Below are 22,571 nucleotides of genomic sequence, written 5' to 3'. Positions count from 1 at the left end.
TGAAGAAATCTGTAAACAATAGAATCTCAAATCCCACAAACTAATCTCAATCAAACAAAATCCTGAGGGCCTGATTTTCAAAGGTGCTGAGCGTCCTCAAAACCCCTTAACATCAACTAGAGCTTCAGGGAATCAGCATTTCTGAAAATTAGGCCCTGAATGAATGCACTCAAAAATATCAACACACTTAGGCTTTATTTGATTAGGAGAGGTTTATATGAATCCTAGGGTCAATGGGCACCCCCAGATCCTCTCGATTAGGGACTTTCAACAAGAGAGTCCCCAGCTGATCATTACTGTCAGGAGAGAGAGAGACAGACATGATGGGGGGCCGGGGGACAGGAGAGGGGAGGAACTGTCTCCAGGACAGCTAGAATTCCCGTATTTAGCTTTATACATCAAAAGTAGAAACCAAGCCATATTTAGCTTTATATATCAAAACCAATGCAATCTTTAACAAAGAGCTTTACCTTTACACTTTGCCATGTCATTTATAGGCACGTTTCGCATCCATTATCAGAAAATGTATGGTGGATCAATTTAATGAATAATGATAAAGAATATGGCAAACTGAAGTTTAGATTCTTTGACGGCTGGAGGGGGAGATTTAATTGAAAATTCTTAAAGAAACAAACACCACTTTTGGAAAATTGCATTTTTCCTATTATTTTGAAATATTTTATAACTGCAATTGGTCTGTCAAAGTAATGCCACTTTACACTAGAAGAGGTACAAAAAGCCAGTTACTTAAAGAAGCAGTTAGACAGTTTGATCACTGTGACGGGGTATACCAGACCCTCTGAGGCCCCCTGCTAGAGGCCTCCTGGCCCTGCCACACCCCACCCCAGAGAAGGGCAGTGGACAGGGTCCTCCAAGCTGCCTAGAGTGGCTATGTGGGACACGGACAATCAGAAAGGGGCTGCAGGGAGCAGCCAATCAGGGTCCAGCAGGCTCATATAAGAAGAGCTGCAGGGCCAGAGTGAGTTCAGTTCCCTGCTGGAGCTGGATGGGCATGAATAGTGTGTGGCTGCCTGAGGGAGCTACAGGACCTTGGACAGGACAGTTCTGGCAGAAGCCAGGGAGAACAAGAAAGAGCTCTGGACTGGTGGCTGAGACTCCATCAGGACAAAGCCCTGAAGTAACAGTGCAGAAGGTGCAGGGAAGTGGCCCGGGGAATTAGAGCAGTGGCACAGCTTAAAGGGACACAGCAGATGGCTGCTATCTACAGGGTGCCTGAGCTTGGACCTCCCCCACTCCCACTAGCCACTGGGGGAAGTGGCCTGGATTTTGAGGCACCCCAAAAGGGAAACTGGAAACTCTTTAGTGGCCCAGCTGAAGAGCTGGGGCCTGAACCGCCCAGATAGGGTGAGGACATTGCCTCCCAGGGGAAGCCCTGCAGTATGGCTCAATACCAGAGCTGAGATCATTGACTACAGGACTAATTAAAGACTTAAGCCCAAGGAGGGCCACAGGGAGAGAAAGTAAAGGCCCACCCACACTTGACTAGGGGGTGCTTGTGAGAGGTGAGTGCACCCCACTAGTCACACAGCATTCTCTATTTATAATTCATCATATTTCATGTTTTTACTTATCATATTACTTACATTAATCTTAGCTTGACAGAACAATCATAAGGTTTTTTTTAATACGGATATCACAAGAAGTTTATTGTTACCTTGGGATAGATGAGAATGCTGGCTTTGACAATTCTTGTTTATCATCTTCTAATAATTCTGAGGCTAAAATATTTGACGTTGCAGAAAGTGCATCTGCTATGTTTTCTGCTTCATTGTCCGATTGTTTACGTGCAACTCCTACAGACACTTTCACATTTTTTGCAGAAAGGTCATCAGTAGGTGGTGCCATTCGACCTTGAGAAAGTGAATTAAAAAAATTATTTTCTACTAATGAAGAATTGGTCTTTATCTGAAAATATGGAATAGATTCCAAACACTATCGAAGCTGGATGAGCTAAAGGAAAGCTAGAGCAGCAATGAGACAGGCACAGTTCCTATGGGAGCGCCTTCATTGACCATGCCACCCTATCAACTTTCATACTGTCTGTAGGCCTTGCTGGACCATGACTAACCAAAGTCAGGAGGTGAACTAATGCAGGACTTGACAGAATACCAGCTAACCAAGTAAGCACATTCCTGACCTGCAAGGATGGTACAGGAACACTCAGACTCCTCATAAAATAAGGAGGAATGACAGGATAATAGATGAGGATGTTTTGTTCAAACTATAGTGTACAAATACAAGGATGGTCACTAGTAACATATGGAACGTAATAGATAATTTGTTTGCATGAATGTATAAAAGGAGAAGTCATAGGAGGAGGAGCAGCTTTGTACCAGTGTAGCAGACAACACTAGGTTGACTGTAACGTTACCTTGCCAAGGGCACACGTGTTAAGTGTCCCTGTGACCTGCTGGACAGGGTGCTAATATTGTGTTTTGCTGACAACAAACCTGGCCAAGCCTTCGTTGCCAAGCCAAGCCTGTGATCTTTCTTTATGAGCAACACCAAGGTCTGCTGAATCAGCAAACTATGCTGGTGTAGCTAACACCAGTGCTCCATAAACAGCATAGGAGCTGTTTTTTGTTTTTTTGTTTTTTACTTTTAAGATCTATGCTTGGAAAGCATTACTTATGTGGTAAGTGTTAATTTTAATATGCTTTTACTATAATTACCTATGCAGATTTTACAGTTAAGATCAAAGAGATGATTTTTGTGTTGACTTGTTGTGTCTGGAAATGAAGATTCATCTACTTCTTTATCTTTTTCAATCTCTTCTGTCTTTTCTACCAGCTTTACCATAGTAGGTTCCTATGAAAGGTAAAGCAATCAATTTCCGTTAATAGAAGACAACAACATTTATGCTCCATCAGAAATTCTTAACTGTAATATTATTTCAATTACCTCAGAGTCAACCACTTGGAAACTTTCAACACTTTCTTCTTCTCAAGTGAGACGTTTGCTTTGGTTACAGTTTATTATTTAAAAAAAAAACCACCACACACGTGCACACATACCACAAGCATTTCAAAAGCTTTAAGAAAAGTGAGGATATCAAATTTCATGATTTCGCCACAGTAATAAATTAAGGTACAATTTAAAACCTGACTGTTGCCAGAGATCAGAAGATAAAGAACACAACAAAAAGCCCTTAAAATTTAGGAGTTGAACCACTACTAAAACTCTGTGTATCAAGAACAAAATTTAATTTAGTTATTTATTTTTATTATACTTTTAAAAATAAAATGATATATAAACCATTTGTATTATTTATGCACGATAATTAAATATTGCTTCCCCCTCCCCCTTTTTTTTTTTTTTTTTTTTTAAACAAAATCAGCCTTCCCTTAGAATTAAAATAAAGTCCCACTTATTTACCTGAATTTCCATAGCTACTTCTTGTTCTTTTATTGGAGCATCACTCTCAATTTCTATTTCTCCTTTATGAGTAATTTTTGTTATTGGTCGCCTTTCGACTTCCCTCTGCTCTTTCTCAATCATTTCAATTGTCTATAAAACAGTAATATTAAATATATTTACACTACATTAGAAGTGATATGGAAATGAATGCTTGGAATCTGAAATACTGAAATAGGACAAAGAATTCCAGCTCACAGGTAATTTTAAGGAAGGCCCTTTTGTGAAAGGCAAGTAGTTTCATGAAATACATACCCACTACAGTGTGTCAAATCTTCACCTGCCGTGCTAATGACTGCTTATCATATATCCATGTATCAAAATAAATTACAAGCAAGTCCCTTTCCACACATTTCAGGACATGCTACTTTAAGTTTTCAATAGGTAAAGAAAATTTTGCTACCCCTTTCCACAGAGTATATGTGTGTGTTTATCTATATAAATAGATAGAGGACAAACTAAGAGATGTAGCATTTTTCTGTTGTTTCTTTCTTAATCACATAGTCCCAATCTGGTTAACGGATTTCATATATTATCTACAGAACAAATATCTATCTGCCAAACAATTCTGTTAAGGATCACTTGATGAATTTTGCAACAGGTTCCATCATAGAGCCAAAAAGGAGAGAACCATCAGCATGTTCTGAAACACATTCCATATGGTAGACAACTACTATTGCTCCACCAGGAACATATTTCAAGAATAGGATAACTTGCCTTGCCCCTCCTATTGAGTCACAGAACTCAATAAGCTCTATTTTTAAAGAGAATGAATCATTATATTTGCTCTAAGATAATTCTTTTGCCCAGTGCATGAGACTTTTAATGCAATTATAATGGCAAGACTGAAAAGCTTTACACATGAGGGCTTTACAATTAAGGTGTTTTCAGTTACATCTGCACAGTACCTAGCACAATGTAGCTTGGACTTCTAGAAGTAATAAAAATTTCCATTTTCTCACTATATCTACTTATTTCTTTACCAACCCTTATAGAGGCAGTACCACTCCTAATTACAAAAACACCTGTCAGCTTGTTAGCACAGGTAATTTGCTACTATAACAAAAGCCCCTAGTTTCTCTGGTGTATGGCAGAACAAGTTAAGTCTAAATCTTCCAGCAAGGCCTCCAGTGTAGCAGATCAGAAATTCTGTGGCAGCCTCAGAAAATTATATCAGTACAGTATCTCTGGTTATTGGAGAGGCACAGGAAGTAGTTTTAGATAAGTACATTAATTCTTTGGGGCGGGGAACTTTTTTTGTTTGTACAGTGCCTTGCACAATTGGGTCTCGGCCCATGACTGGGACTCCAAGGCACTACTACAATACAAACAATAAAAACTGAAATATTTAATCTTGAAATTTAAATCATCATTGAGTTTCAGAGTAAGCATCCCATTGTGCAGAACAAGGGCTGCTCACACTTCTCCAAGGTTTCATTGTGGCTGCAAACTCAGCCAAACAGCACTTAATTGGCTTACACCAATTCTGAGCTGGCACATTTTCTTCACAATCATGTAGACCAGAAACTTTTTTTAAAATGAAATCTTAGATTCTGGTGCACAATTCTACAGCAGGGGATGGGTTTTGCAGTCACAATCAAACACAGGAACCTGAGTATCATTCAGTTTACTGTGAAGAAGAGAGATTTTAAAAATTGAGATGTCAGGTGATCAAAGTTTGATTATATCTGAGACCGCTACTAACCTAAGGGTATAAGTCAATTTACACTGTTTAACTTATGTACCTGCCAACCTTACTATGGGTTCACTCAGGTGGCATATATCAGTTACAAAAATCCTGTGCTCACAAAACTGCCTATTCAACACAACATTTGCTCTCTGTATTAAGATTAAATTCTCAGCATTCTCCACAGACTATTCATGATAAATCCACTGCCAGCTGTGAACCCTGTCGTGAAAGACTGACTATAGGCATCAGAGTTTCATGACCAACCAGCCAGAGAATCAGGAGGAGTTACCACAATTACAAGAAGATGCATTCCATATCACAAGTGCCTAGAATGCAAGCAACAGTACAAATTATCCAGCTAATGATTTAACTCATGAGGGCCAAGTTTATCTGGATTCACATACATGCAAAACTGTTTTACAACTTTACAACAAATACTATGGGGACCCACATCTTCAGCTGGTGTAAAATGATGTAGTGATACTGAACTCAGCAGTTTAAGTTACTCCAACTGCTTCAGATTTGTCAGGAGCTGTAGGTAAGGCTAAGATTTTGTCCAGGATATTTTTAGTAAAAGTCAGGGAAAGGTCACGACTTCCGTGAATTTTTCCTTTTTTGCCCATGACCTGTCCCTGACTTTTACTAAAAATATTCTGGACAAACTAAGGATCTACGGATCCCTACACCGTCTGAAGGGGGGCAGCTGTGCAGGGGCTAGAAGCCCCCTGCAGCAGCTGAGGGCTGCAAGGTAAACCTGCCACCTGCAGCTCCAGGGGTCCCCTGCTGCCTGTGGGGGCTGCAAATTGCAGGGTACCCCCATCACCTGCAACTCCGGGGACCTGCTGCAGCAGAGAGCTTGGGGGTGCCACCGCTGCCACCCGGGAATTTCCTTACCGCCCAGGAGCCCCACAACCTCTATGACTAAATTGTAGTCTTAGCTGTACGATATAAAGGCTTACATTAAATTAAAAAGAAAAAAATACATAGTTCTGTAGGTCATAAGAATTCAAGAATGGCCACACTGGGTCCATCTAGCCCAGTATCCTGTCTTCCAACTGTAGGCAATGGCAGATGCTTCAGAGAGAATGAACAGAACAGGTAATCATCAAGTGATCTGTCTCCTGCTGCCCATTCCCAGCTTCTGGCAAACAGAGGCTAGGGACACCGTCCCTGGTGATCCTGGCTAATAGCCATTGATGGACCTATCCTCCATGAACTTCGCTAGTTTTTTTTTTTTTTAAAACGCTGTTATAGTCTTGGCCTTCACAATATCCTCTGGCAAAGAGTTCCACAGGTTGACAGTGCGTCGTATGAAGAAATACTTTTTTTTGTTTTAAACCTGCTGCCTATTAACACAAGGAATAGGGGTCCCAAAATGAAATTATGAGAAGGAGTAAATAACAACACTTCCTTATTTACTTTCTCCACACCAGTCATGATTTTGTATGCCTCTATCATATCCACCCCCTTAGTCATCTCTTTTCCAAGCTGAAAAGTCCCAGTCTTATTAATCTCTCCTCATATGGAAGTTGTTCCATAACCCTAAATCATTTTTGTTGCCCTTTTCTGAACCTTTTCTAATTCCAATATATCTTTTTTAGATGGAGCAAACACATCTGCATACTGTATTCAAGATGTGAGCACACCATGGATTTATATAGAGACAATATGATATTTTCTGTCTTCTTTATGTATCCCTTTCTTAATAATTCCCAACATTGTTAGGTTTTGTTTTGTTTTTTGACAGCCACTGCATACTGAGTGAAAATTATTTCACTTAGATCATATTTTCAGAGAACTATCCACAATGATTCCAAGATCTCTTTGAGTGGTAACAGTTCATTTAGACCCAGTTGTTTTATAGTTCAAGTTTGTTAGAACTCGTAGGAAGGCCTTGGGAAAAAAATGGCTTATTTGGAAAAACTGGACCAGAAAGATAACTGATAAGATAGAAGGAAGTAGAGGCCCCAATTATTAAAGATAGTTAATAAGATTGTGCATGTTGAACTAATCCTGACTGCAAATTGGCCAAAATCTGATTTTTACCTAAGTCAGCAACAGAATATGACATCATTTGTTTGTTAAAGGATAAAAAAGGATGAACTCTTAGAAGGTTCATTGCTAATACCTGCCTGATTAAGTTGGAGCTGTCCAACATAGGTCTAAGCACTCCTGGGTTTAGTCTTGGTTAGTAACTTGATCAAATGTTTACGTTTTGTTACTGTTTGGATGCAGTAAATTGTTTATTATTCAGACAATTAGTAACTTTTAAAGCAACTGTATAAATATCATTTGGTCTTGGATTTAATAAAGGAATTTATGGTTACATTTGGGTAGTGGTAAAACCTTGCATAAAGAGTAATTCCAACAATGGCAGACAATTTTGTTTATCCAATTAGATTTTCAAGGTAGTATCCACACAAACAGAGCCTCAAACTCAATTAGGAAATTAAAAAAAAATAATGTGTCTTGCAGTGTTCCCTCTAATTTTTCCCACACATGTGCAGAATTAATTCTGTTATGTGCACCAATATGGAGGTCTGGGGGGATTGGACTGGGACTGGGGGAGGGGCACCTCTTCCCCATCCACAGCAGGTCCATGGGGGGCTGGGCTGGGGCCAGGGGAGGGGCACCTCTTCCCAGGCCGTGACAGGTCCATCCGCAATCCAGGCCGCCAGAGACAGTCTGCTGCTTTGTGCTCCCTGGGTGAGCCCTCACCAGTGGCCCAGAGGAGAGACAGCAGCTGTGGGCTCCATTCCTCACCTTCCCCCCCTTCCAAGCAGCTGGCTGAGAGGAGCAGGGGAGGGGGCGGAAAGGAGCGGGGTGGGGAGGGCCTGGAGAGGAGCAGCGCTGCGGCCACTGGGTTGCAGCACAAGTGAAGTAGAATGCTGAGCCATGAGGCTGGGCGGGCGGCCCGAGGAAGGGGCATCGCTCCCCACCGCAGCCCTGAGCACCTGCGTGGCGTTTAATAGGCAGCCGCACCACTTAGAGGAAACTTAGGTTTCTTCCCAATAAAATATGACCATCTGTAATCTCATTTTCAACCTATGGCCAGAGTAATATAGCTGCAAGAGGCTTAAATGTGGATGTCTATTTTCAGATTACCAATGCTTTTCACACTAAACTATCAAACTCCCTATAATTTGAAGAAATTCCTTCACTTTAGATCATTCTCTCAAAACTGAGAAGTCAGATTTTTAGCCTCTACTTACATTTTTGTCGGTGCAGGGTACTGCTCTGATATCAGTTGTGTGTCAGACATCAATAACAGACACCCAAGCTGCTAGGCTAGGATTGTCAGATATGAAAAGTGTCTCCCCTCATGAGGAAATCTGTATAACTGTGAGGGTAACTCCAGAATCTTGCTACTGTATGAGGGTGAGGAGCAATGTTCCCTCTAATTTTTGACAGGCTGTGTGCGCAAAAAATTTCTTCTGTGCAAATCTTTGTGCGAGCAGTGTTTCGCCATGTGTGCGGGGTTTAGGATCTGTGCACGCATACACATGCTTAGAGGGAACAGTGGTGCAGAGGAAGAAATCAATCTTAAGACAGAACAGAAGGAGAGGAGTAGAAGCATCTGTACCAGGAAGGGGAAAATATACGACTCCTGGTTTGGATGCAGAAGCTACCCCCTTACTTCACTGACACTAAAGTTCAGTGAACCCTGCTTACCAACTCATCTTCCCTTTCAAAGCAGCAACTGTCTGCAACTCTCACTAGGTGAGACTGTGGGCTTCTTGGACTGCCAATCAGTATCAAATAGTTGGTTCACCTACTTTAAACCCTTCTCACCACAAAATGACTCAAATGATCCCATAATCCAGCTCTTCACTCTTCTTTTCAAATACACCTTTGAATGTAATAGTTACTACATTCACTTCTCTGGGCTTAGTGGATGGGAGTACAGTCTCCGCCCTTCCTTCCTCTCCTCAGCCAAGTCAAGTCCTATCCAATAGGATTTTTTTCAATAAGTATTTTGAATTTCTGAAAGTGTACAGGTAACTTGAAAACCAAATAAAGTTGAAAGATCTCATTCTACACATCTCACTCTACAACTGTAGTTGACAAATCTTACGTGTCTGTTTTCTCTTTGTCTCCAAGCAGCTAGCTCTTTAGAAGCCAGCTCTTCTGGGCTCATTCTTATGAGATGATCAGGGGTAACCTCTCCTTTCAGTACTCTCTTAAATAATATCTGGAAGAAGGATAAACATTAACTAGTGCTGTTAAAAAAAAAAGTTGATTTCTAACAACAAATCAATAAGCAGCAAATTAAAACAACTAGAGTCGCAGAATAACCTTTGGGAATATATTCTATACTTAATGCCAGCACCATACATTCTTATCTATAACCCATTATTCCTGGGAATACATATTACTTTACAGCTATTTCAGACCTTAAGAGGTATTACTGTGAAAAACATTAATGGGTTTTGTAGAGGGAAACAATTCTGTAGGCCATTAATTGTTTTCCCCACAACAAAGCCAGAAATTGGTTAAACTTTTTTTCTTTAAACATTTCACATTTACAATTACGGAAACACATAAGATGATGTTCAAAAGGAAAATTAGCTTAGACCTAATGCATCAGTGATTTCATAAAAGATATTTTTTCAGATCTTTAAAAAGAATGTAGCAAATTCCATACAGTACTCAGCAGAAAAAGGGTTGGAGGAAGAACTATAGAGGCTAGTCTGTACACAGTTTTTATTCCAATTTAAATCATTTAAATTAAATGGGTGTGATCCACTTGGGTAGACGTGTAAAACAGACAAGAAAAACTAGTTCTTTGTACTCCAGAAGGAGGATCTGTAGAACTTTGTGTATTACCCAGCGAACAGTGAGCTCAAGTTTGCATCTTTCAACTAACCTGCATTGAACTTATATAGTAATCTATGTACCAAGACAAGGATACGTAGTTACGGAGGACATACGAGAATGGTGAAACAGAAAATGGTCAAGAACAGAGCAACGGATAGAGTTCCATGAACCAGCACAATTTTCTTGTTAAAAATCCTGACCTTGAGGACAAAAAGAATGATGACCAGTAGTGGGTGGGAGGGAAAGGAGATGATGCAGCCTAATGGAATGTCTTCACACGAAAATGTTATTATAGTAGAGGTGTGGAGACTGATTAGGGGATTGATAATTCTGAAATGAATGGAATAAAGGTGAAATGGAAGGATAGGCTGCTGGACAGAACTGAAAGTGGACATGTGTGAAATGGGGTTATGTGGAAAGCAGTGGCTGAAAGACAGACAGTGAAAGGAGAGAAACAGGCTACAAGGGTTGGACAATGGAAGGAATATGGCAGGATGGGCAAGGAGTCATGAAGAAATGTGGACACTGGAGACTCAAAGGTCTTAACTGAATAGGAAAAGGAGGAAAGAATATGGAGAAAAATGGAAGGAGATGACTTCTATAGAATAAGAGATAGGAAAAAGAAGGTGGAGACCAGGATACGAAACACTTAATCAGCTAAAGGATTTCTTTCTGTGAAAGAACTATAGATGAAGAACACATACATTATTTTTGGGATCCTTTAGATTGAACATCAAACTTCTGTATTTGTTCTTATATTTAGAATCTGTGTCCCGAAAAAAAGAAAACAGTTCTTTTTCAATCCTTGTGGCAACTTTTGCTGCTCTTTCCTCAGGAATCTTCAAACTGGAATCTGTAAGTCTGAAAGAAGAGTATAGAATTTTTTAAAATAAATAACTATATACGAAAACAGACAATTCATTTGGTAACGTACCTATACCTTTTCATCAAAATTTCTTTAAGAGACTGCCTGACACTTTGTCTTATCTGATCAGCAGAAGGTTTGGAAGCTGGCACAGCTGGTGGAGGTATATTACCAGTTGCTCCCACTTTCTCAGTTTTCTTTTTCTTGAATTCTTGTTTCTCGTGAACACCTAAATCAAAATATGCTAAAAATTAAAATCTTAAAGACAATTTTACAGTCGCTTACATCTGTTTGTTTTTGTTTTTTTACATTAAAAAAACCAACAAACAAGGGCCTGAACAGTAAACAAAAAAAACCTACATAAAGGTGACCTAAAAAGAGTAGACAATATATTTGTGATCCATATTTTAAATTGTATGGATAAAGCTTAAAAGGTTTCTTTACAAAAAATAAATATTGAGGGATAAGGGGTGTTTCTACTTATTTTTAAAACACAGGAAATTCAGATCTTATCTATCCAAGAACATTAGGGATAACCAGCAAATTAATGGAAAGATCTTTACGTTTTATTCAGACTGTCTTAAAACTCTGGGGGCAGCTGTTGGTTTCTATTTAACACCAACACCCAAACAAATGTTTGGAGAAAGAATGTCTTTGTAAAGAGTTTTAAACCATCTCACCCCTTCAAAGACTTAATGACATTACTAAACAAGAGCAGAAAATACAGTTAGTTCCCTGTTGTGTTTTGGGTATTTGTTAAATCAACTACTGCAGGTCTGTTCTAATAATGCAATTTCTGTATTGTACTGTTGAAATGCCTATCAGTATTTTTGAAAGATGATCAAAAAAGAACTGATGTTATTAAGTATATTAATTTACAGCAATGAATCTACATCAGACATGCCTTTGCCTTATGTTCAAAGGAGAATAGTGTGCAATAACGAGAAACTATTTATTTTAAAGTATCAACTTTACTATCTAGAAAAACAAATTGTATTAATTTTTATATAGAACACACACATGTTCATTCCTTTCATATATAAAGTGTACTGAAAAAAATGTCCTTAAAATGTAATTATTTTAAGAAACCATGTACATTATCAGAATCACAAGAAAATTTTCTAAAGACTTCTAGAACAACAGCTCTCAGTTACTGTCACTTTTGATTAAACAAAAATATTCCCAGGATTCTGTAGTCCGTTGTTTTATGGATTTTTTCTTCCACATGTAGCCAACCGAAAAGAAAATAGGCCAGCTTTTATTAGTTTGACTTTATTCAGATGTTCAGCTCTATGAATCTGTCTAAAAATGCACATTTAATTGTTCAGTGAAGTAAACTGAAAATTAACATAGTGGAAAGCACTTATCTGTGCATAAATTTAATTTTAATCTAAACTAAACTTTCCCATTGAAATTGACATTTCTAAGCCCATTAGCCCTAAATTTCTTCCCGCTGTTAAACCTGTATGACAGAAGCACGGAAGATTATAAACACTTTCTTATACTAAGCGTCTTTAAACCTACTGTCACAAATTACATCATTTTTCAATTAAATTGCACCTCCAGCATGGTGGAAAAATTTTCAGTTGTGATCCTTTTAATTATACAACTCGTAGGTTATTTATGTTTCTAAGCATATGAAATTTCAAAAAGCAACAATAAATTAAATTGGCAGTCTTTTCCATGTAAGAATTTATGAGAAAAAGAATAAAAACTATTAGTTTTCAGTTTCATTTTTCAGATAAGTGATCAACAATTCAGAACTGAAGAACTAGTTGCATGTGTTTTTGTAACAGTTACAATACTTTTTTTTAGCAGCACTTTCTAGGATTTCAAAACATTTTACATATATTAATGAGTCATATTCATAAGATACTTAGTATGTCCTTTTTAGGTAATTATGGAGACAACCCCAGATCTAACCATTAAGAGTACTCCGTGGTTGTGTCCTCAGCTCCCCCAACTTGCTACCTGACTCCTGGTCAAATCACAGACTTATTTTTATATTTTTTCAAAACTGACACATCCATGACACAATGGCAACTTGCCTACCAAATTTCAAGTCCCAGCTCCAAAGCATGAAGGCACTAGAGCTTCTCAGCAAAACAGTCAAAAGATTTCACACACACACACACACACACACTTTTTTTAAAACCTCTAATCTCCTTTACCAAAATATGACTGAACTATTTTTGCTGAAAGTTAAATAATTCAGACTGAGGCAGGCACCATGGAAAAATTTCTGCATGAAGTTTGGGAGAAATATGGAACTGAAAACCCGGTCCTATAATGGAAAGTGTCAAGCCATTTTAAGAACAGACAATGCTACAAGCTTGTATAATCCAGGAGGAAAAAAAAAAAAACCTGAATTAATGGCCAGTTAAAGATTAAGGATCAGCTTTATAAAGGTATTTATGCATTGCTGTGCTCAGCATTGCAAAACCAACTGATTTAGGAGCCTAAGTCTCATTTTTCAAAAGGTCTCTTAAGTGCCTAAATCACTGCTAATGGAATTTAAGCTTCTAAGTGTCTAAATACCTCCTGAAAATGAGACTTAGGCACTGCAATGCTGAGCACAGCAACACCAAAATACCTTTTAAAAATCTGGGTCTAACTGCCAACCTAAAAAGGTCTATGTTTAACCATTTATGTGCTAAATGACCTCACCAATAATTCCTATGTTAGAGGAATTCATCTTAGAAATATAATTTAACAATTTAATATTTTTTTTCCTTTCTTTACTTTAAAATCCTCTTGCTACTTCCTGATTCACTGGAAGTATTCCAGAATATATCAGTGATATCACACCTACCAGAAGTCTCATTCTTATCCCTGCAATTCATGGTACCAAGGATGTCGAAGAATCCTGCAAGCTGACGTTTTTAGCAAACCAAGAATTATAAGGATTTCTCAGGGATTAGGAAGGAAGAATTTTTAAACTTTACTGGTGCTATTCAGCACATAAATTGTAATTTAAATATGGGAAGTTTGGATAAGAACACTCCTCCTCCTCCCCACTTTTTCCAATGAAATTTGGAGCAAGGGAGCCAGGTGATATTTTCAATGCAGAAGAATAAAGAAATTCAAAGTAAATATTATATCCTACAACAACCATAACATGTAAAGTCATACACATAGTATTTCATATTTTTCTAGAGCAGAGATTCTTAATATTTTTCAGTGTAGAACAAACTTTGTAGATTGTGAGCATTTCTCTCCCATTCTTGATAGCACAGACCACCTCTCCTTCCATTCACAATCATATAATACTCGCGCAGCAATTATAGAAGCTGCTTAAATGGAAGAGTAACATTAGGAAAGTTTTTCATTTTCAACTGGTAAAGAACATTAAAAGAAGCAAAAAACGAAAGATTCAGCACCATGTGAGCAGCCTGCTTTCTGCAGACCACAAGCAAGTATTCCATGCCCCCAAATTTAAGAAGCACTGCTATACGTAGAACTTTCATGTCTTGCTGTATTCACACATGAACTATAGTTGCTTTTGAGTCTTATTACCTGATTTTGCAGTCTTTTCACTTGAGCAAGAAACACTAAGAGAATCTTTATTTATTTTTTCACTTTTCTCTTCAGAGCATCGACGAGGAAGTGTAACTGTTTGTCCCATTTTCCGAATAGGAACCTGGCCTTTTTTAATATCAGAATCTCTGCATTCTGACAAATTCCTCACATCACCTGATTCCTGAAACAAATACTTTAACATATTAGTCTGGTAACAAATGTGAAAATGAACTAAACTGCTACAAATCTTTCCCAAAGTAGTTTTTAAAAATAAAAATGTTGTATAATAAAAGTCTCAAACTGAGATGATATAAAGACATGCTCCTTAAAAAGCTATTGAAAAAGATGTCACAATTTACCATGAAGCAGCATTTAACCATTACTTCAAAAATTGGGTTCTTTGGTCTTGTGCTGTATTACCAAAGCTGCATTCCAGAGAACATGCAGTAAGTTCCTTGTTGAAAGCAGCTGTATTTTATCAGTTAACTGTTTAAAATTTTTAAAGTATATCATATGTGCAGATAGATTACACCTTCACCAAAGTAACTCATATGCAATAAACCTGGCAAATGTGCACAGCAAACAAGATCTAGTTAGAAAGGAAATAAATATTACTCAAAAGGAAAAACAAAAGTAATCTCTAAATCTCAATTTAAAGACTCCCACTGACTTCAATTCAGTTAGTATGAGTACAGGGGGATGTTAAAAGGTCTAATTCCCATTGAAGATCCTGGAGAAGGCCTCAAAGAGGTTTATTATTAATTATTATTATTTTGTTGAATAAAGTTTGTTGTTTTTTTAAATCCACCAAGTGAACTGTAGACAAAATGAAGATGGGTATATAAAGAATATACAAAACTTTCTCAATAGCTACATTATGAAAAGAAAAGGTGAATAAAAAAATCAAATATACTTGGAAAAAGCATTTTAAAAACATTTTAATTCAGACTAGTTAAAAACTTGAATTTGAATTTGTAATCTTCTGTTTAAAGAACTAAGGTTACTAATCTTTAAAACTGACCAAACCAAATCAGTTGCTATTTGTAGTGTTGTAGCCATTTTGGTCCCAGAATATGAGAGACAAGGTGGGTGAGGAAATATAAAAGATATCACCTCACTCACCTTGTCTAACCAAATCAGTGTAATTTGTGGAATATATAATGTATATTTTCAGAATGGGCATCACAGAAGGATTCATGAGACATGCATTAAAAGTTGAGGCAGTTTTATTTCCATTTAGTTAATCTTACGTGCTGTTTTTGGTGATCTTCAGATGAATTCTAAATACAGATTACAATGAATATAAGTTAGAGTTGGGGTTTTTTAACTAAATGTTAACTATCGCATTCATAATTTTAATCATATCCTAAAAATAAAGAATACGAATAACTGTAATTAAACTAAGCCATTTCATTGCTTTAAAAATTAGGCTTTGATTGGTCAAAATGAGATCCAGAAAATAAATTATTAAGAACGAGGTGGCAGGCAGGGGCAGAACAGACAATTAGTCATTTAAATCTTTTTTCTCCTTCTGCTATTAATGATTTAAACCACAATACTGAAAAAACCCTAAATTGCTCAAGCAATCAAAACTTAAGTGTTGCTTTCATTTGGTCTCACAGTCACACTGACATTTAAAAGATTTGCACATTGTATAACATAGCAAACTGGGCTACATACTTGCTGAACCACTAACCCAATTCTCCAAAGTAATACAACATGACATACAAACCCATCACTGATCCTCCTAAGCAGTATGGGACTAGCTCTGAGGTGATCAGTTAAACAATGTCACCTGGCATTAGACAAATTCCTAGTAAGGAATCTGACCTAGTTTAACAAACAGGACTTGCAAGGAGACGGTAATAGTATCTTTGGGTAAAAAAAAATACATCCGTTTTAATTGAGTATTATATCAAAGGGCAGTGAAATCCATGAGCTCTAGATATCTATATAAGAATGACTGCACTGAGAGAGGTGACTAAACCTAATTAGCTCCAGAAAAAAGTTAACTGGGAAGTTGGTTTACGAGACATTTCCATGAACACCAGATGCAAAAAACAAAAAGTATAAGGAAAGATCATGAAGTATTCTGATCAAGTGTTTAAAGCCTTGGTGCACAGGCTTTAAATGTACTTAGACAGATGGAGTTGGCAATTGAACGGAAGGGAAATTTAAATAAGATCTTTATTATTATGAACTGAATTTTTTTTTAGAAATACCACCCTCCACCACCAAACTTTGGACATGTATTCCCTGGGAGAGCTCTGAACCTCTGTGGGAGGGAGTACAGCTCCAGGAATTTTCCCTCCTGCAGAACTATACTGCCTCTTCATCTCTGTTAATGAGCCAGCTTGCTTTAGGGAAGCAAGCTGGCTCTTCCTCATCTCCAGAAGCTGCCATGCAAGATAACCATTATCCTGTAATAACCATTAAGACGGGGGAGGGTTTGCAAAATCATATTTTTACATGTGTGCACACATACCAAAAAAAACCAAGGTAACAGCAGATTTGCAATAGTACTCTTTTCAAAACAGCCACACCAATTTAAAGGAACTAATTGGAACAGTACACCTATGGCAAAACATTACATGACAAGTTTTAGCCTAGACTGAAGTTTTATGAAGAGTTATAAACCTGGGGGGAATTATTTTAATTGAAAGAAATAGATACTGTAATATTTCAAATAGTCAAGAATATTTTTTAAGGAACTTTAACCATCTTAAATAAGACTTACCCGTCTAAAAATTTTGACTTTGTGCTTCATTGTATCATCTGTCTGTTTAGCTTTCTCATTTGTTACACTGGGATTACCAGTGGGAGTTTGCTTTGACATTCCAGGTTTTTCGCATTCCATTGTTCTATCTTCTCTATATGCTTCAAGTTGGGTGTCCAGTATATTTTGATCACAAGATTCTGTTTTTTTGTCTTCTTCAGCACAACATTTCACACACACGTATTCTTTATCTTCTTCTCCCATTCGTTGTGCTTGAGAAAGACTCAACCCAACACAGTCACCATGAAACCAATCATCACACCTACCACAGCCTACCATAAACCTGAAAATAAAACAAAATAGCATCAATCAATGCACAGAGGGAGGTAGAACTTCATATCAACTATAGCCGACTTGTTAAATAATTTATCAAAATAGAGCAATTTGTTCTCACCTGATAAATTATTTTCTTTTTAAGCTTTACATCCATTATTCCAGCCTTACGACATGGTTATATATGCCCATGTGAAACTGAGAAAGCGTGGCATAATAGTCCAGGAGATCACAACCTCAACATGAATTCCCACCCGTAACCCCACACAGACAAAGAAGTCCTCCTTAGGAATACAGTTTAGAGAAAAAGTCATAGAAAAATAAGAGGTGGCTCTCAAGACTGATGAACATAAGACTTAAAAAGATAATATGCTCCGACAAGAAGAAGTTTACTCTCTGCACTGGCATCAAGGAATCCAACCTGGCAATAGGCAACATCCCAAATATGGAACTAGCATAAGCTGCCAAAGCATAAAGAAAATGTTCAAAAATTTTGACAATGAACAAAACTCAACTAAATCCACTACTTAAACCTCAAGCTATTAAAAATCTGACAGAATAAACCAATAGCGAGTATGACTGATTTCAGTGAATTGTTACATTTTGCTTTATTCCTCTAAGTTTTGTGGGGCACGGCTGGTTTGGCCATTATTTTCATGGACATGCTGTTTTTCCACTACATTGCAAAACTTTGTACGTTTATTCACCCAAGTCAGTGGACATTTGAGAAAACTTTTCAACCCCTGAAATGTAAACTAAAAATTGACATGTCATCTCATTTGGTCTTCTCATAGATCTGCTTTTGTATTTTGTGTGCAGAGATAACTTTAACTAACTAAAGTTAACAACATCCATTTCCTAATGTCTGCAAAGACCCTGGGTATCTAACAGGTTATGATTTTGCAAGTATTTTGGTATATTGTGAAGTCCTCCATTCTCTGCCCATCAGGTGCAATGCTCTAGTCAAATTACTTTTGAAGAATGTAGAAAACAATCTCTCCCTAAACTGCAGAGACTTGATACATGAATGTATCCATCTTGAAATACTATTCCTGTTAACGGTCCTTTTTTATATATATATATATATATATCCATATCAAATAACCCCTTGCCTTAAAATTGAGACAGGCTAACTCTAAAGACCATTATTCAACTGACATGAAATTTCAGAGCTCTCATGTCTGATGCCATCTTTCCCTTCTGAGCTTTTTTCCATTTTGTTTTTAAGAGTCTGGAAAACAAAAATGGAGTTAAATTTTGAATCAAAGAAACCCATACTGGTCACAAGAATATCCTTATAAGTGTAGATAGGTTCTTTAATGCTGAGCGCCTTGATCAGGCAATTCTTACTAATTAAATAGAAGACAACACTAACTTTAAAGTAATACAGTGCAAAGCTGACCATCAGCTCGAATAGTTTTATGGCAAGTGCTTTAGAAGCAAGTTAAATATAATGATTTGCAAACCCTAATCTGATCTTACCAGAAAGACCCAAGAGTGAGTTCTACTAACTCCCTTTTGTCAAAAGATCCCAAGGAACCAGATTCCTATTCACCCACCTGCCTACTCTCTCAGTTGTGATGCTGAAGCTACTTGATGACTCACCTACTTTGCAAAAATATAGTTCTATCATAAATTATGCTTAGAGGTTCAGATATTCTTTGGTTCTCATTCCCTAGAAACTGAAGGTAAACATTCCAGATGGCTCTGAGACACTGGCAGTTGGTCTGTGTAAGAAACTACAGGAACCTCAAAAGACCAAAAAACCTGAAAGCCTATTAGTCTAATACTAGAAACTTGAGACCCAAAAGTAGGAAGCTAGTCAATAGGCTGTCTTGGTTCTGATCACTCTTATACCAGTATAAATCAGCAATAAAGTCAATGGAGTTATACAGTGGTTTAAGAGAATTCGGTCCAGAAGTTTTCGGGGAAAAAATCACTTCCAACTAGCTAATTTCTCTGAGATTCCATCTTTACTTGACATAATGACTGTTTTCCTGTTGGAAACAATCCAGTTATCTGGTTTGTGAATCAGAAAAGCAATCTTTTCACCATTGTTTGTGTATACTTATTTCATGACCAAATATTTTGCCTAAAACATGCTAGCAAGTAGCACTCATAGATGTGTTCAGTTCCAATCATAAAAGCTACAAGTTCCTGAAAGCTTTCTAGAAGTATGATAGGAGTATTTTCAGATCTACATTCTGGCACAATGGAAAATTCAGAAGAAAGTTGGTTAGGTTTGGAGTTAATCACTTTTCACAGCCTCATCACAACCACTACCAAAATATTCATGAACATACTCAGAGTCAGAGAGAGACGGAAGGGAAGTTAAAATCCTGAAAATTATTGTTCTTTACTGTCAGTCATGGGGCACACACCTGATGGGAGTATATATAGTATGAATTTCTGTTTTACAATTCAATGATCCACAGGAATATGTTCCATTTAGACAACAGACGTCTGTCTCAATGTAAGAAAATATTGGGACTCCAAAAATGGATATAAAAACTCTTCCCCTCCCCCCAACATATAAGAAAACAATGTACTGTTTCCACTGTAGTTGAAAAAAGTTTTTAAAGCAAACAGCCAATTTTTCTTCATGTTTAAATAAAGATGTTTATATCCATTGTTGGTGTACCAAGGCGCTATTAATTCATTTTGGTTAAAATCTGAAGGAAACAAGGAATGTAATTTCTAGCAGCAGTGATTGGCCATTGAAGTGGAATTAAATTTAGATACTATTTAACTCTCATCTTTTAATTTGATATGGAAATGCAGGTATGTTAAATCCAAGACCAGACAACTTCAGATTTTTTAAAGGAACAAGGAAACTATAGCCATTATCTTTGAGAATTTTTCTGCAACTAATGGCCATTAAGTTTTTTGATACACTAATAACCAAACATTTTAATTACTTTCTAGATGAAGAGAACAGATTAAGATGATCAAGAGTGGAGAAAGGATCTCCACAGACTGATATCTGAATAGTATTTGGACTGACATGTGGTCAGCACTGTTCCTTTCCCAGGAGGAATACCGAGGTCCCAAACATAAAGTGGTACTGAGCAACCTCAACTCTGGAATTAAGACACTCAGGACCTGGTCCTCTGAGGTTCTAACAGGTTACCTATTTTCAAAAGTAGAATGGTGGACAGGTGTGTTCTAAATAGTCCAAGAGCTAGGTGATTAAGAATGTATTTTTCAGAACCTTAAATACTGGAAGCTTTGTTAACCTGAAAGAGCTTATTCTGTAAAACGAGGGTTGTAACTTTGATTTGGCCTGTCTGAAATCTACACTAGAAAAACCTAGACCATTCTTTAATAATACTGAAAATAAGGCAAGTTTGACGTTTCAAGTGAATCTTTAATTTCTCTAACTATAGCTAATCTGGTATCAGAGGCGTAGCTGTGTTAGTCTGTACCCACAAAAACGAGTAGTCTAGTGGCACCTTAAAGACTAACAGATTTATTTGGGCATAAGCCTTCATGGGTAAAAATCCCACTTATGAAGTGGGTTTTTTATCCACGAAAGCTTATGCCCAAATAAATCTGTTAGTCTTTAAGGTGCCACCAGACTCCTCGTTGTTTTTATATCTAATCTGGATAATTTTAAACTATGAAGTACATCTGAGGGCCTAGGTAGTTTTCAAAGAAGAAACTGACTGTTGCTCAAAGCCCCAGATATGTGTGGCTTATTGGAGAAATATATGCTGTCAATGGTACATTTTCTATTGGTTACAGATCAGTGCAGACAAAATAAGACTCTCTCTCTTCAGAGACAGGACCTGTAGCATTCTCAAATCAGGATGAATGTTGTGTACTTGTGTTATAGCAAAGATGACCTCACTCTAGTTTGGAGTGAAGTGAACTATCAAAAGAAATGACTGTCTGGTGACACAGTTATCCTTAATTAGCTTTTTTGGGAACTTTATGAGAAGACCCAACTTTTATTGCATTTAAGATTGCACAAAAAAGCATCCTATAAACGAATTAAGGCTATAAGGTTGTATCCAGAATAGGAAATCTGGTACCTCATAACTCTCCACTCTTAGTAGCAATTATGGAGGCTGTAACTCAGGAATCTACATTTACAACTGTTTTGTCTAATCCTACTCAGAGGAGATGGAATTGTAATAAATATATTTGTGTTCTACCCACACTATAATTTCCACTCTTTCTACCAGTGAATCTGCACCACTGGTAAACTGCAGGTCCTTATCTTCCTAGAGTAGAAAAGTCTTAAAATTTGCTACTCATTTTAAATTAATTTTTCAATGTATTTATTTATTTGCAAATCCAGAAAAAAATTCACTAGAAATTTCAACTCTGGCAGGTAGATGATCTAGCTATTTCCCACATGGTCACAAGGGTTGAGAGAAAGGGAATAAAGGTTCTTATTTGACCACCAGAATTGCAATAATTTGATTTTCCATGGGACCTTTTCTAATCTTTATCCACATTATGGGTGTTCATCTGCAACAACAAAATTAGTTTAGGTAATAGGAGTTATGGTTGGATAATGGTGAAGCTAGGCAATGCACAAAAATTAATAAAGGAGTCAAGGAGGGTTGAGGCCTGGCTTGAAGGATCAAGGATTTCTTCTTGCACAGTTGTCACAGACTTGTGATTGAAGATGTTCTGATATCCTGGACTATTAACACCAAAAATTCTGACTGTAGACTGCTTCATAGTTTGAAGTGAGAGGACTTTACCCATGTTGTAAGGCTGGATTGGAAGATGTAAAGCTGAAAGAGAAAGAAATATGTTTTAAAATATTAATTCACACCAACACATTGAGTAAATCATAGAAGAATCACAGAAGATTAAGGTTGGAAGAGACCTCAGGAGGTCATCTAGTCCAACCCCTTGCTCAAAGCAGGACCAACACCAACTAAATCATCCCATCCCAAATGGTCAGAACTGCTTTCTTGTATTTTAATTGAAAAGTTCTGTAATATATAAGAATCATCACAAAATAGTTGATGGTATATAGAAATATTAATGTCCCTGGAAGGGACCTCCTTTAATTCAATAGAACCTTTGAGTATGAAAAAGAGTTATGTCTTATTTCCCTTAGAGAGGAATGCCTGCCTGTCTCCATATACCAAGATGAAGAGATAGTCACTTGAAGTATCTAATATTAGAAAGGAATTGGATTATACAAAGAGAAGATTGAGAGTAATGAAAACCTT

The 22,571-nt window shown here is 37.3% G+C and overlaps 1 protein-coding gene across 7 annotated transcripts in view; it reads right to left on the bottom strand.

Moving 5' to 3' along the window:
- Window positions 1-22,571, bottom strand: part of PHF3 (PHD finger protein 3) — a 78,929-nt gene that overhangs the window by 16,410 nt on the left and 39,948 nt on the right. For 4 of the 7 annotated variants that reach the window (XM_077812667.1, XM_077812661.1, XM_077812665.1 and 1 more), the window contains 9 exons: window positions 22,092-22,124; window positions 17,065-17,386; window positions 14,325-14,508; window positions 10,878-11,037; window positions 10,648-10,804; window positions 9,201-9,317; window positions 3,397-3,528; window positions 2,694-2,829; window positions 1,676-1,871 (listed from right to left, as the gene is read on the bottom strand). In XM_077812667.1, the coding sequence (XP_077668793.1) occupies window positions 1,676-1,871; window positions 2,694-2,829; window positions 3,397-3,528; window positions 9,201-9,317; window positions 10,648-10,804; window positions 10,878-11,037; window positions 14,325-14,508; window positions 17,065-17,386; window positions 22,092-22,124 (1,437 nt within the window). The remainder of the gene's footprint in view (window positions 1-1,675; window positions 1,872-2,693; window positions 2,830-3,396; window positions 3,529-9,200; window positions 9,318-10,647; window positions 10,805-10,877; window positions 11,038-14,324; window positions 14,509-17,064; window positions 17,387-22,091; window positions 22,125-22,571) is intronic. The other 3 variants (XM_077812662.1, XM_077812663.1, XM_077812664.1) reach the window with 3 other exon arrangements.

This window comes from Eretmochelys imbricata, chromosome 3, assembly GCF_965152235.1.
Source record: "Eretmochelys imbricata isolate rEreImb1 chromosome 3, rEreImb1.hap1, whole genome shotgun sequence".
In the NCBI taxonomy this organism is placed as follows: Eukaryota; Metazoa; Chordata; order Testudines; family Cheloniidae; genus Eretmochelys; species Eretmochelys imbricata.
The sequence above is the reverse complement of the archived record's forward strand: the minus strand, read 5'-3'. Positions and strand labels throughout refer to the sequence as shown.